The 12,166-nt window shown below is 39.6% G+C and overlaps 1 protein-coding gene across 5 annotated transcripts in view; it reads right to left on the bottom strand.

The window, feature by feature from the left end:
• Positions 1-6,653: 6,653 nt before the first annotated feature.
• Positions 6,654-12,166, bottom strand: part of DMXL2 (Dmx like 2) — a 152,741-nt gene continuing 147,228 nt past the window's right edge. For all 5 annotated transcript variants that reach the window (XM_045449743.1, XM_045449745.1, XM_045449742.1 and 2 more), the window contains 4 exons: positions 10,806-10,897; positions 10,095-10,147; positions 8,658-8,875; positions 6,654-7,982 (listed from right to left, as the gene is read on the bottom strand). In XM_045449743.1, the coding sequence (XP_045305699.1) occupies positions 7,773-7,982; positions 8,658-8,875; positions 10,095-10,147; positions 10,806-10,897 (573 nt within the window). In that variant the 3' untranslated portion in view covers positions 6,654-7,772. The remainder of the gene's footprint in view (positions 7,983-8,657; positions 8,876-10,094; positions 10,148-10,805; positions 10,898-12,166) is intronic.

The following is a 12,166-nucleotide window of genomic DNA, read 5'->3' as shown; positions in this document are numbered from 1 at the left end:
TTTTCCATGTATAATATCATGTCATCTGCAAAAAGCGAAAGCTTGATTTCATCTTTGCCAATTTTGATGCCTTTGATTTCCTTTTGTTGTCTAATTGCTGATGCTAGAACTTCCAGCACTATATTAAACAACAGCGGTGAGAGTGGGCATCCCTGTCGTGTTCCTGATCTCAGGGAAAAAGCTCTCAGTTTTTCCCCGTTGAGGATGATGTTAGCTGTGGGCTTTTCATAAATGGCTTTTATGATCTTTAAGTATGTTCCTTCTATCCCGACTTTCTCAAGGGTTTTTATTAAGAAAGGGTGCTGGATTTTGTTGAAGGCCTTTTCTGCATCGATTGACAGGATCATATGGTTCTTCTCTTTTTTTTTGTTAATGTGATGTATCACGTTGATTGATTTGCGAATGTTGAACCAGCCCTGCATCCCAGGAATGAATCCCACTTGATCATGGTGAATAATTCTTTTTATATGCCATTGAATTCAATTTGCTAGTATCTTATTGAGAATTTTTGCATCCATATTCATCAGGGATATTGGCCGGTAGTTCTCTGTCTGGTTTAGGAATCAAAGTAATACTGGCTTCATAGAATGAGTCTGGAAGTTTTCCTTCCCTTTCTATTTCTTGGAATAGCTTGAGAAGGATCGGTATTATCTCTGCTTTAAACGTCTGGTAGAACTCCCCTGGGAAGCCATCTGGTCCTGGACTCTTATTTGTTGGGAGATTTTTGATAACCGATTCAATTTCTTCGCTGGTTATGGGTCTGTTCAAGCTTTCTCTTTCCTCCTGATTGAGTTTTGGAAGAGTGTGGGTGTTCAGGAATTTGTCCATTTCTTCCAGGTTGTCCAATTTGTTGGCATATAATTTTTCATAGTATTCCCTGATAATTGTTTGTATCTCTGAGGGATTGGTTGTCATAATTCCATTTTCATTCATGATTTTATCTATTTGGGTCATCTCCCTTTTCTTTTTGAGAAGCCTGGCTAGAGGTTTGTCAATTTTGTTTATTTTTTCAAAAAACCAACTCTTGGTTTCGTTGATCTGCTCTACAGTTTTTTTAGACTCTATATTGTTTATTTCTGCTCTGATCTTTATTATTTCTCTTCTTCTGCTGGGTTTGGGGTGTCTTTGCTGTTCTGCTTCTATTTCCTTTAGGTGTGCTGTTAGATTTTGTATTTGGGATTTTTCTTGTTTCTTGAGATAGGCCTGGATTGCAATGTATTTTCCTCTCAGGACTGCCTTCGCTGCGTCCCAAAGCGTTTGGATTGTTGTAGTTTCATTTTCGTTTGTTTCCATATATTTTTTAATTTCTTCTCTAATTGCCTGGTTGACCCACTCATTCGTTAGTAGGGTGTTCTTTAACCTCCATGCTTTTGGAGGTTATCCAGACTTTTTTCTGTGGTTGATTTCAAGCTTCATAGCATTGTGGTCTGAAAGTATGCATGGTATAATTTCAATTCTGGTAAACTTATGAAGGGCTGTTTTGTGACCCAGTATATGATCTATCTTGGAGAATGTTCCATGTGCACTCGAGAAGAAAGTATATTCTGTTGCTTTGGGATGCAGAGTTCTAAATATATCTGTCAAGTCCATCTGATCCAATGTCTCATTCAGGGCCCTTGTTTCTTTGTTGACTGTGTGTCTAGATGATCTATCCATTTCTGTAAGTGGGGTGTTAAAGTCCCCTGCAATTACCACATTCTGATCAATAAGGTTGCTTATGTTTATGAGTAGTTGTTTTATATATTTGGGGGCTCCGGTATTCGGCGCATAGACATTTATAATTGTTAGCTCTTCCTGATGGATAGACCCTGTAACTATTATATAATGTCCTTCTTCATCTCTTGTTACAGCCTTTAATTTAAAGTCTAGTTTGTCTGATATAAGTATGGCTACTCCAGCTTTCTTTTGGCTTCCAGTAGCATGATAAGTAGTTCTCCATCCCCTCACTGTCAATCTAAAGGTGTCCTCGGGTCTAAAATGAGTCTCTTGTAGACAGGAAATAGATGGGTCTTGTTTTTTTATCCATTCTGATACCCTATGTCTTTTGGTCGGCGCATTTAATCCATTTACATTCAGTGTTATTATAGAAAGATACGGGTTTAGAGTCATTGTGATGTCTGTATGTTTTATGCTTGTAGTGTTGTCTCTGGTACTTTGTCTCACAGGGTCCCCCTTAGGATCTCTTGTAGGGCTGGTTTAGTGGTGACAAATTCCTTCAGTTTTTGTTTGTTTGGGAAGACCTTTATCTCTCCTTCTATTCTAAATGACAGACTTGCTGGATAAAGGATTCTCGGCTGCATATTTTTTCTGTCTAGCACACTGAAAATCTCGTGCCAATTCTTTCTGGCCTGCCAAGTTTCAAAAGAGAGATCCGTCACGAGTCTTATAGGTCTCCCTTTATATGTGAGGGCACGTTTACCCCTTGCTGCTTTCAGAATTTTCTCTTTATCCTTGTATTTTGCCAGTTTCCCTATGATATGTCGTGCAGAAGATCGATTCAAGTTACGTCTGAAGGGAGTTCTCTGTGCCTCTTGGATTTCAATGCCTTTTTCCTTCCCCAGTTCAGGGAAGTTCTCAGCTATAATTTCTTCAAGTACCCCTTCAGCACCTTTCCCTCTCTCTTCTCCTCTGGGATACCAATTATGCGTATATTATTTCTTTTTAGTGTATCACTTAGTTCTCTAATTTTCCCCTCATACTCCTGGATTTTTTTATCTCTCTTTCTCTCAGCTTCCTCTTTTTCCATAACTTTATCTTCTAGTTCACCTATTCTCTCCTCTGCCTCTTCAATCCGAGCCGTGGTGGTTTCCATTTTGTTTTGCATTTCATTTAAAGCGTTTTTCAGCTCCTCGTGACTGTTCCTTAGTCCCTTGATCTCTGTAGCAAGAGATTCTCTGCTGTCCTCTATACTGTTTTCAAGCCCAGCGATTAATTTTATGACTATTATTCTAAATTCACTTTCTGTTATATTATTTAAATCCTTTTTGATCAGCTCATTAGCTGTTGTTATTTCCTGGAGATTCTTCTGAGGGGAATTCTTCCACTTGGTCATTTTGGATAGTCCCTGGCGTGGTGAGGACCTGCAGGGCACTTCCCCTGTGCTGTGGTGTATAACTGGAGTTGGTGGGCGGAGTCGCAGTCAGACCTGATGTCTGCCCCCGGCCCACTGCCGGGGCCACAGTCAGACTGGTGTGTGCCTTCTCTTCCCCTCTCCTAGGGGCGGGATTCACTGTGGGGTGGCGTGGCCCATCTGGGCTACTTGCACACTGCCAGGCTTGTGATGCTGGGGATCTGGCGTATTAGCTGGGGTGGGTAGGCAAGGTGTACAGGGGCAGGAGGGGCAGGCTTAGGTCGCTTCTCCTTAGGTGATCCACTTCAGGAGGGGCCCTGTGGCAGCGGGAGGGAGTCAGATCCGCTGCCGGAGGTTTGGCTCCGCAGAAGCACAGAGTTGGGTGTTTGCGCGGAGCGAGCAAGTTCCCTGGCAGGAACTGGTTCTCTTTGGGATTTTGGCTGGGGGATGGGCGGGGGAGATGGCGCTGGCGAGCGCCTTTGTTCCCCACCAGACTGAGCTCTGTCGTCCGGGGGCTCAGCAGCTCTCCCTCCCTTTGTCCTCCAGCCTTCCTGCTTTCTGAGCAGAGCTGTTAACTTATGACCTCCCAGACGCTAAGTCGCGCTTGCTGTCGGAACACAGTCCGTCAGGCCCCTCCGCTTTTGCCCGCCAGACTCGGGGGCTCTGCTTGGCCGGCGAGCCGCCCCTCCGCCCAGGCTCCCTCCCGCCAGTCCGTGGAGCGCGCCAGTCCGTGGAGTGTGCACCGCCTTGCTGCCCTTCCTACCCTCTTCTGTGGGCCTCTCGTCTGCGCTTGGCTCTGGCGACTCCGTTCTGCTAATCCTCTGGCGGTTTTCTGGGTTATTTAGGCAGGTGTAGGTGGAATCTAAGTGATCAGCAGGACGCGCAGTGAGCCCAGCGTCCTCCTACGCCGCCATCTTCCCTCCTCCCTCAGAGGTTGTTTTAGTAAATTTTTTTTTAACAACATACTGTAATTTTTTATTATCAACCATCTAAAGTCATAATGTCTCTGGATTAACACCAAGTGACCGAGTACTTTATTCCTGAAAAAGGTTTTGGAAAAGCTTCCCTCTGTGCAGTTGATTTAGCTGAATTTTTTTCTTTAAAAATTTTAATTCCAGTATAATGAACATAGAGTTATATTCCAGGTATATAATATAGTGATTAAAAATTGTATACATTACTCAGTGCTCATCAAGATAAGTGTACTTTTAATCCCCTTCATCTATTTCACCTATCCTCTCCCCCACCTCCCCTCTGGTAACCACGAACTCTATATATTTAAGAACCTAGGTGGGGGAGGATCTTGTCCTCCTTTTTTTGGATCATTTGTTTTGTTAAATTCCACATACGAATAAAATCTTAGGGTATTTACTGTCTTTCTGTGACTTATTTCACTTAGCATAATACCCTCTAGATTCATCCATGTTATTGGAAATGGAAAGATTTCATTTTTTTTGTGACTAATATTCCTGTGTGTGTGTGTGTGTGTACCAATCTTCTTTGCCCATTCAGCTCTTGATGGACACCTGTGTTCTTTCTGTAATTTGGTTATTATAAATAATGCTACAATAACATAGGGGTGCATATACCCTTTTGAATTAGCATTTTTGTATTCTTTGGGTAAATACCCAGGAGTGGAATTACTGGGTCTTATGGTCATTCTGTTTTTAATTTTCGAGGAACATCCATTGTGTTTTCCACAGAAGCTGTACCAGTTTGCATTCCTACCAATGGTGTATAAGGGTTCCTTTTTTTCCAAATCCTTGTCAACATTTGTTGTTTCTTGTGTTTTCAATTTTATCCATTCTGATAGGTGTGAGGTGGTATCTCATTGCACTTTTGATTTGTATTTCCTTGACGATTAGTGATGTTGAGAATCTTTTCATGTGTCTGTTGGCCATCTAGATATCTGGAGAAATGTCTGTTCTTGTCTCTGCCCATTTTTGAATTATTTGTTTTTTGGGTGTTGAGTTGTAGGAGGTCTTCGTATATTAGATATGTCATTTCGTATATTAGATATGTCATTTGCAAATATCTTCTCATTCAGTAGGTTCCCTTTTTTTGTTGATCATTTCCTTTGCTGTACAGCAGCTTTTTATTTTGATGAGGTCCCAGTAGTTTATTTTTGCTTTTGTTTCCCCCACCTCTGGAGACCGATCTAGAAAAATGTTACTATGTCCAATGTCAGAGAAACTACTTCCTATGCTCTCTTCTAGAGTATTCAGGTCTCACATTTACATCTTTAATCCCTTTCAAGCTTATTTTTATGTATAGTGTAAGAAAGTGATCCAGTTTCATTATTTTGCAGTGGCTGTCAAGTTTTCCCAACACATTTGTTGAAGAGACTATCTATCTTTGCGTTGCATATTGTTATCGCCTTTGTCATAGGTTACTTAACCAAATACTCATGGATTTATTTCTGTGCTCTCTATTCTGTTCCAACAGTCTATGCATCTTTTTTTGTGTCAGTACCACACTGGTTTGCTACAGATCTCTGGTATATCTTGAAATCTGGAATCATGATACCTCCAGCTTTGCTCTTCTTTTTCAAGACTTCTTTAGCTATTTGGGTGTGCATGTGTGTATGTGTGTGTGTGGTTCCAAACAAATTTTATAATTATTTCTTCTAGTTCTATGAAAAATACTATTGGTATTTTGATAAGAATTGCACTGAATCTGTAGATTGCTTTGAGCAGTATGAGCATTTTAATAATATTTGTCCTTCCAATCCATGAGCACAGACTAGCTTTCCATTTGTTTATCTTCACTCTCTCTATATGCGTTTCTGGATACAGAAACGCATATAAAGAATTAGAAACCATGACTGAGATTAACTCTAGTTTTGTAAAACCGGTTCAATATTCAAAAATCAATGTAATCTACTCTATCAATAGGCTAAAGAAGAAAAATCAATCAATAGGTGCAGAAAATGCTTCAAGATTTACTATAAAGTTAATCAAGACAGTATGGTACTGGCAAAAGAAGAGACAAATAGATCAGCAGGACAGAGTCCAGAAGTGGGTCTACAAAATGCAGTCAACTAACCTTTGACAATTCAGTAGAGAAAAGTTAGTCTTTCCAACAAATAGTGGCAGCCACTGAGAAGTCTGAATCTCAGTTCAGACTGACTGAATCAGCTGGTCCTATGTTAGAACAGACAAAAATGGAGGGGATGCAACATGCTCAGGTTACTGGGTACTAAATTGTGGGAAGCATATGTATAGATGTGCGGTTTCTGCCCAATTTGCGTTTCTGTGTACTCAGACGTCCACCTTCTCCACACAGCACTGCTCCTGACTTGGCTCCTTCACCAGTGTCCTCACCAAACTCCGCATGTAATTCAATAAATGAGAAAAGGTACAGTGAAGTTAGTTCTTACCCCACTAAATGCCATTGCTGAGTGCCGTCTGGCTCATGGGTGTGTCCCATTTCCTAGAATGGCTTCTGATCTAGAAAGTACTCAGTAAATATCTGTGCATAAATGAACTGCCTAGTAGCTTACAAACTCTATTGAAATATTTGATCAAATTTAAAATGATCTCAAGTAGTTAAAAATATTAAAGAATTCCAGACCAAACTAAGATAAAACTCTAACAAATAACATTTATTTTTCTTTTACATATGTATTTCACAGCCTGAACATCACATCGCCTTCAGAGAAAGGTGCTTTTATGCCATTAAATTTTACTATTTACCACACAGGCATTTAACATTCTCATTAACATGATGAGACAATTTGCTGGTAAACATTTAAACACACAGACATTGGTTTCAGTATCTCAAGAACATTTTTTGGTCATAACCAAGGAGGTACATCAAAATAGGACACTGGCTAATAATTTATAAGCAAATAATATTTAACTCTGCATAGTTTATACAATAGGCTGTGGTAATAAATAATATCACCAATCTCATCAACTATTAACTGGCCACAAAAAGCCTAACATTCATTCAAATTATGATATGAAATGCTCTATTGGTGTAGTTTCAACATAGCCTTAAATGTTGTGGGGGTTTAACCCTGAAAGAAAAAGTACTAAACTGGTATGTTAGGTCAACTACAAATATGTCATGGTCACAAGTATTACATTCCTAACATGAAGGCAAATATTTAAATAGAAAAACGAGCAGTCCAAAAAATGTGAGTGTGCAAATTGTGAGGAAAACATTGCATTTAAATTTGCACTCATTTGCAAGTTACAGTACTAGCTCAGTATAAACACTAACAGGAAAAATAATCAGCAGTAAAGAATGGAAATGACCTCTCCCAGCAGAGAACTAGTCACTGCACACTGCTCCACAGCTCAGAAAGTGTTTCTGGTGATCTAGACTTTCTAACACCTTGTGACTATCCTTCATTCAACGCAGGAGCTGCAGTCATGCTTCCATCAGTGGGAAGACAAGAAAGGAAAACCTGAATCAGCAACGAATCAGGTTTGCTAAATGCTGTAAAGAATAGCTACCCTTCGTACAACACTAGGTTTTGTTTTTGTTTTTAAGTATGTCAGCATGATGACAAGGTACATGCACATTCTACCAACCTGTATGGGCAACACTCAGCTTGATCAGTTCCCAATTCTACAGAGATTCTCTGTATTGTTTTCAAGGTGTTAACAGCTGCTTGGAAAGCAGAAATGCCTATTAATTACTAGAGTATTTTTTAACTGAAGTGTTTATAAAAATAAAGCCCCAATCTTTAAGTCTATAGAATGTCAAGAATTCTGTTAGGGATGTTAAAAGCATTGGGCAAAACCCTTGTTTTGAGCGTGCCATCTGCCCCACAGGAGAAGATCCGGTTGCCAGGGATGATGTCAATCTGCATGACCCCAGCCCCAAGGTTTCTGAATATGGACTGCTTCGCATGCTCATTTTTGAATGAATGAATCAGGCCATGGCCTGTCAATCTCCAAACCTAGTTGAGAAGAAAGTGAAAACACAAAGTGTAAGTCTTTAAAAAACAGAAAGAGACCAAAAGCAGAAACATGCCCTTCATTTCTGTTGCCCTGAACTGGCCCAACTTCCCAGTACCCACCCCCCACCCCACCTTCCTAAAGGCTTACCTGATTGATGCCATTCACGTGATTCATTTACTATTGTTACATTTCACTGTCTCTTCTTCACATCCTCTTATAGTTTCATATTAACCACATATACCTCCATCTCTAATTCAATTAAATGTTTAAGCGAATTAGATACATTGCTAATGTCAAGGGAAGCCCTGGGGCATTATAAGTAGAACCTTACCATCTCCCTTTTCAGAAACCTCACCTCAACTATACACAACAGAGTAAGGTACTAGGAGGCAGAAGAGGGGAGACAGGAGGTCCTGAGGAGCCAAAATAATGTTACAAAAAATTCTATGTACTAACAACTCTTACTTAATTCAAAACAGAGTTCTTTAAAGCTTCTTAAGCTAGAAATAACCACATAGTACTAAGGGAGGAAGGGTGTCAAGAGGCCTTCACTATCTCACAAAGCCTTACTTTACGCCCACATTTCAAAGAGTGCAGTGGGGTCATTTTTTCCCCAGTCTTCACAGCAGATACAGATAACACTTAGCATGTTCCAACTTTTTATACTGACTCACCTTTATGTTCCCTTCTGCTGAGCCTGTAGTGAAATACTCCTCACAGGGAGCCAGGGCCAGAGCCTTAATAGCGGAGTCATGCGCCTGGAATGTGTGAAGTAGCTGTCTTTGCCTGATGTCAAAAATGCAGACATAGCCTTTCCGACCACCGGAGATGAGGAGCTGCTGTTTTGGCGCGTACTGGAGTACGGTGGCACCGTGATCATGGCATGTGAAACCTGAAGAAGAAAAATACCGAGTCTTTCCCAAATAATCTTGCAATTCTGGTAATGTTTGAATGCACATTTAAATAATACAGAAATTACCAATTTTTAATTTCAATTTGTGTAATCATGATCCAAGTATTAAAAAAAAGATTCCAAGCACTGACAGAAAAAACATCCTTACCCATAATCTCAATATGAAAACACCTGCAGGAAGCTTAAACCTTAAGCCCACACTAAGTTATGCTGCCTTGTAAGAAGCCTATAGCAGCCAAAGTGCAGAGGAGACCAAGCTTCCCAATGACACACTCAGCCACCACATTAATCCCCACCACAATGAGTATTTACACTATCCTAGTTCCTGCCCATACAGCTTGTATGGTAAGTAACAAACTCAACTACAGCAGTGTGAAAATGACCAGCTATAGGGAAAGAGTTACCTTTCCCAGCATTCTCTGCATTTTAATATAACTAAAGCCTTCTACCAATATGGGGCAAATCTTTAAGAGCTATTAATTATTCACAGAAAAAATTTGCCATCAAAACTGAGAACTAACTATATTTTCAGAATGTGTATCAGTATGTATAATACAAGACTGAGAAATCTTTCTGTAAAAGAATCCATCTAGCTTTGTTTAACCCAAATGTATTGGAGCATGGAGCCTTCTTTCAACAGAAAGAAAAGGGTATGTTTTCCAATCGGAAAAACTGCCTTAAAAGAAATAGTATTAAAAAAACTTTTTAAATGCTTATTTATCTTGAAAGAGAGGAAAGGGCAGAGAGAAAGAGGGAGAGACAGAGTCCCAAGCAGGCTCCACACTCAGCATGAAGCCCAATGCAGGGCTCCATCTTATGACCCTGAGGTCATGACCTGAGCTGAAATCAAGAGTTGGATGCTTAATTGACTGAACCACCCAGGCACCCCAAAGGAATATTTAAATAGCACTGTTTATATTTCTTGTTCTTACTTTATTGTTAGGTAATTCTTTAGCATATCTCCTTTCTATTGAGCTCAAATACTTTTGCAACTAATTCTTAAAAAGCCTCGTTAGCAGAACCAATCTTCATATTTTGAAATGTAAAAAAAACAAACGCTATTCTATGCTAGTTGGATCTTTACCTCAGCAAGATAGCCACTCATTTACATCCTTGAATAAACACTCACTGGCTAGAATAAAACCGGGAAAGCATTCCTTCATAGGGTATTAAAAATCATAGATCTTAACTCACTTACCATGAATGAGGCTGTTTCCAGGTGATACCAATGTGTCCCAGAGGCATACATTTCTTATAGAGAGAAAACAATAATAATTTTTGAGGTGTTTTTTGTTATTGTCTTCAAGTCAACTATTTTTACGTATTGCATCTTACTATCTTTTTTGTTCACTCGGATTTATAAAGCAATGATTCTCAAGTAGGATCAGGATAAAAGCTGGGGATGTAGCTCTTGTAAGAGTTTATCCTGTTCAAACCACACAGTTGTGTCTCACAAGGCCCCACCTGTCTCTGCCATCTCATCCCTCAAGCCCTTCTCTTTTCCATTACCACTCCAGGGAAATGGAGACATGATTTCCTGAGGAGAGGGGATGCTTCTGTACCCCCAGGGGTAACCACCACAGGGAAATGAGGTGTTTACTCATGGAAGTATCACCAATGAACATGATGTTAGGTCAAAAAAAGTACAGAGTATGGTGGCTACAGTGTCTCAAGAAGCTGACAATTAATAGCGCAAAAAAAAAAAAAAAAAAAAAAAACTTTAATATAATTACATATACTTGTTGATAACCTACATTGTTTTTCTTTTTGGTAAGGAAAACTACTAAGATTTATGTAACCAAGTTTTTTATCCAGAGGTGCAAAAACTCCTAAGTAAAAAAATCCATACTTGGTAGCAAGAATACCTTTCTGCTTAAAAATGTGATTATTTATGCTTCTGTCAACCTACCTGTTATCATTGGACTGTCCAGATGTGGCAACTAGACTTGAAGAGGTAATAAATGCAAAGTCGCTTGTGGCTTTACTGTGGCACTGCCAATTCTATGAAAAATAAAGTGCAAATGATGTTGCCTAAAAATCCAGTAAAATCTGGTACAGCACAAACACAGAGTTCTGCTAGCAGTATATGCATGCGCAAAGAACAGGTTTTAAAAATCTAGAATAAAGTGATAAGCAGATTAGCTACTATTGGCATATTCTTAACTAATATCCAGTGATACTTTAAAACTGGAAGAGTTGGTAATAATATGCAAGTAAAGGTTGTTTTTATAGATTATCTAACAAAGTAATAGGATGAACTTAACCAAGCCATTTAACAATTTTTGCTAATGATCTCAAATACATTTAATAAACTTTACATAATAATATAAATCATAATAAACAACAATAGCCCAAAGAGGGACACTCCCACCTGCCCATCTAGTCTTACACTACACTGTGAGGAACTCAAGTCAAATTAACTTCATAACTTAAATGCAAGCATCCATCTTCCTTACCATCTCTGTGCTCCCTGCCCTCATCTTCCCTTCCCTGTGAAGATTTCAGCAGTAATAAAAACAAGGCCAAATGTCCTGCAAATAATCTATAGCCTTAAGGCTGCCCAAAACCGCTCTTAAGGATGTTCCAGTATGTGGGAAACCATTTACTGAGCCAAGGCATGACTTTTCTTGTTGGATCAGGTGAATGAATAGAAATCTGGAGGTGAAGACTCAGGAGGGTGTCCAGGTATTTTAAAAAACATTCTTCTGTTTAGAATGATCATGATATAGATGTGAGTGAAGGTAAGAGGACAGATTCAAGAACACTTTCATTTCTGTAAAAACTTTATGACAGTCTACAGGGCACTAATTTAAGAGAAATATCTTGTCTCATATACATAATTAAGAACACACATATATAGTCTAGAAAAGAAAATTAACATATATGAAGTTGTGCAGAAGAAGTTCTGTGCAGGATAGCATTACCCTCCAGCCTTCCTACCCCAACTGAGCCCCCACCAAGTGAAGATAGGCTTATCTACATCATCAAATGTTTTAATATGATTTGGATTAATGAGTGAAGTGGCCCATTGGGATTGGTTAATTTATAATGTAGTAAGAAAAATTCTGGAGCAAACTAGAATACATGAAACCTGTCAGAATTGGGTAGTGATTCACTTTAGGTACTATATTAAAAATATATCAAGAAAGGGTGTGCCTGGGTGGCTCAGTCGGTGGGGTGTCCAACTTCGGCTCAGGTCATGATCTCACGGTTCGTGGGTTCGAGCCCTGCGTTGGGCTCTGTGCTGACAGCCCAGAGCCTGGATCCTGC

This window comes from Leopardus geoffroyi, chromosome B3 (assembly GCF_018350155.1).
Source record: "Leopardus geoffroyi isolate Oge1 chromosome B3, O.geoffroyi_Oge1_pat1.0, whole genome shotgun sequence".
Classification (NCBI taxonomy): domain Eukaryota; kingdom Metazoa; phylum Chordata; class Mammalia; order Carnivora; family Felidae; genus Leopardus; species Leopardus geoffroyi.
This window is presented reverse-complemented; position numbering and strand designations above follow the sequence as displayed.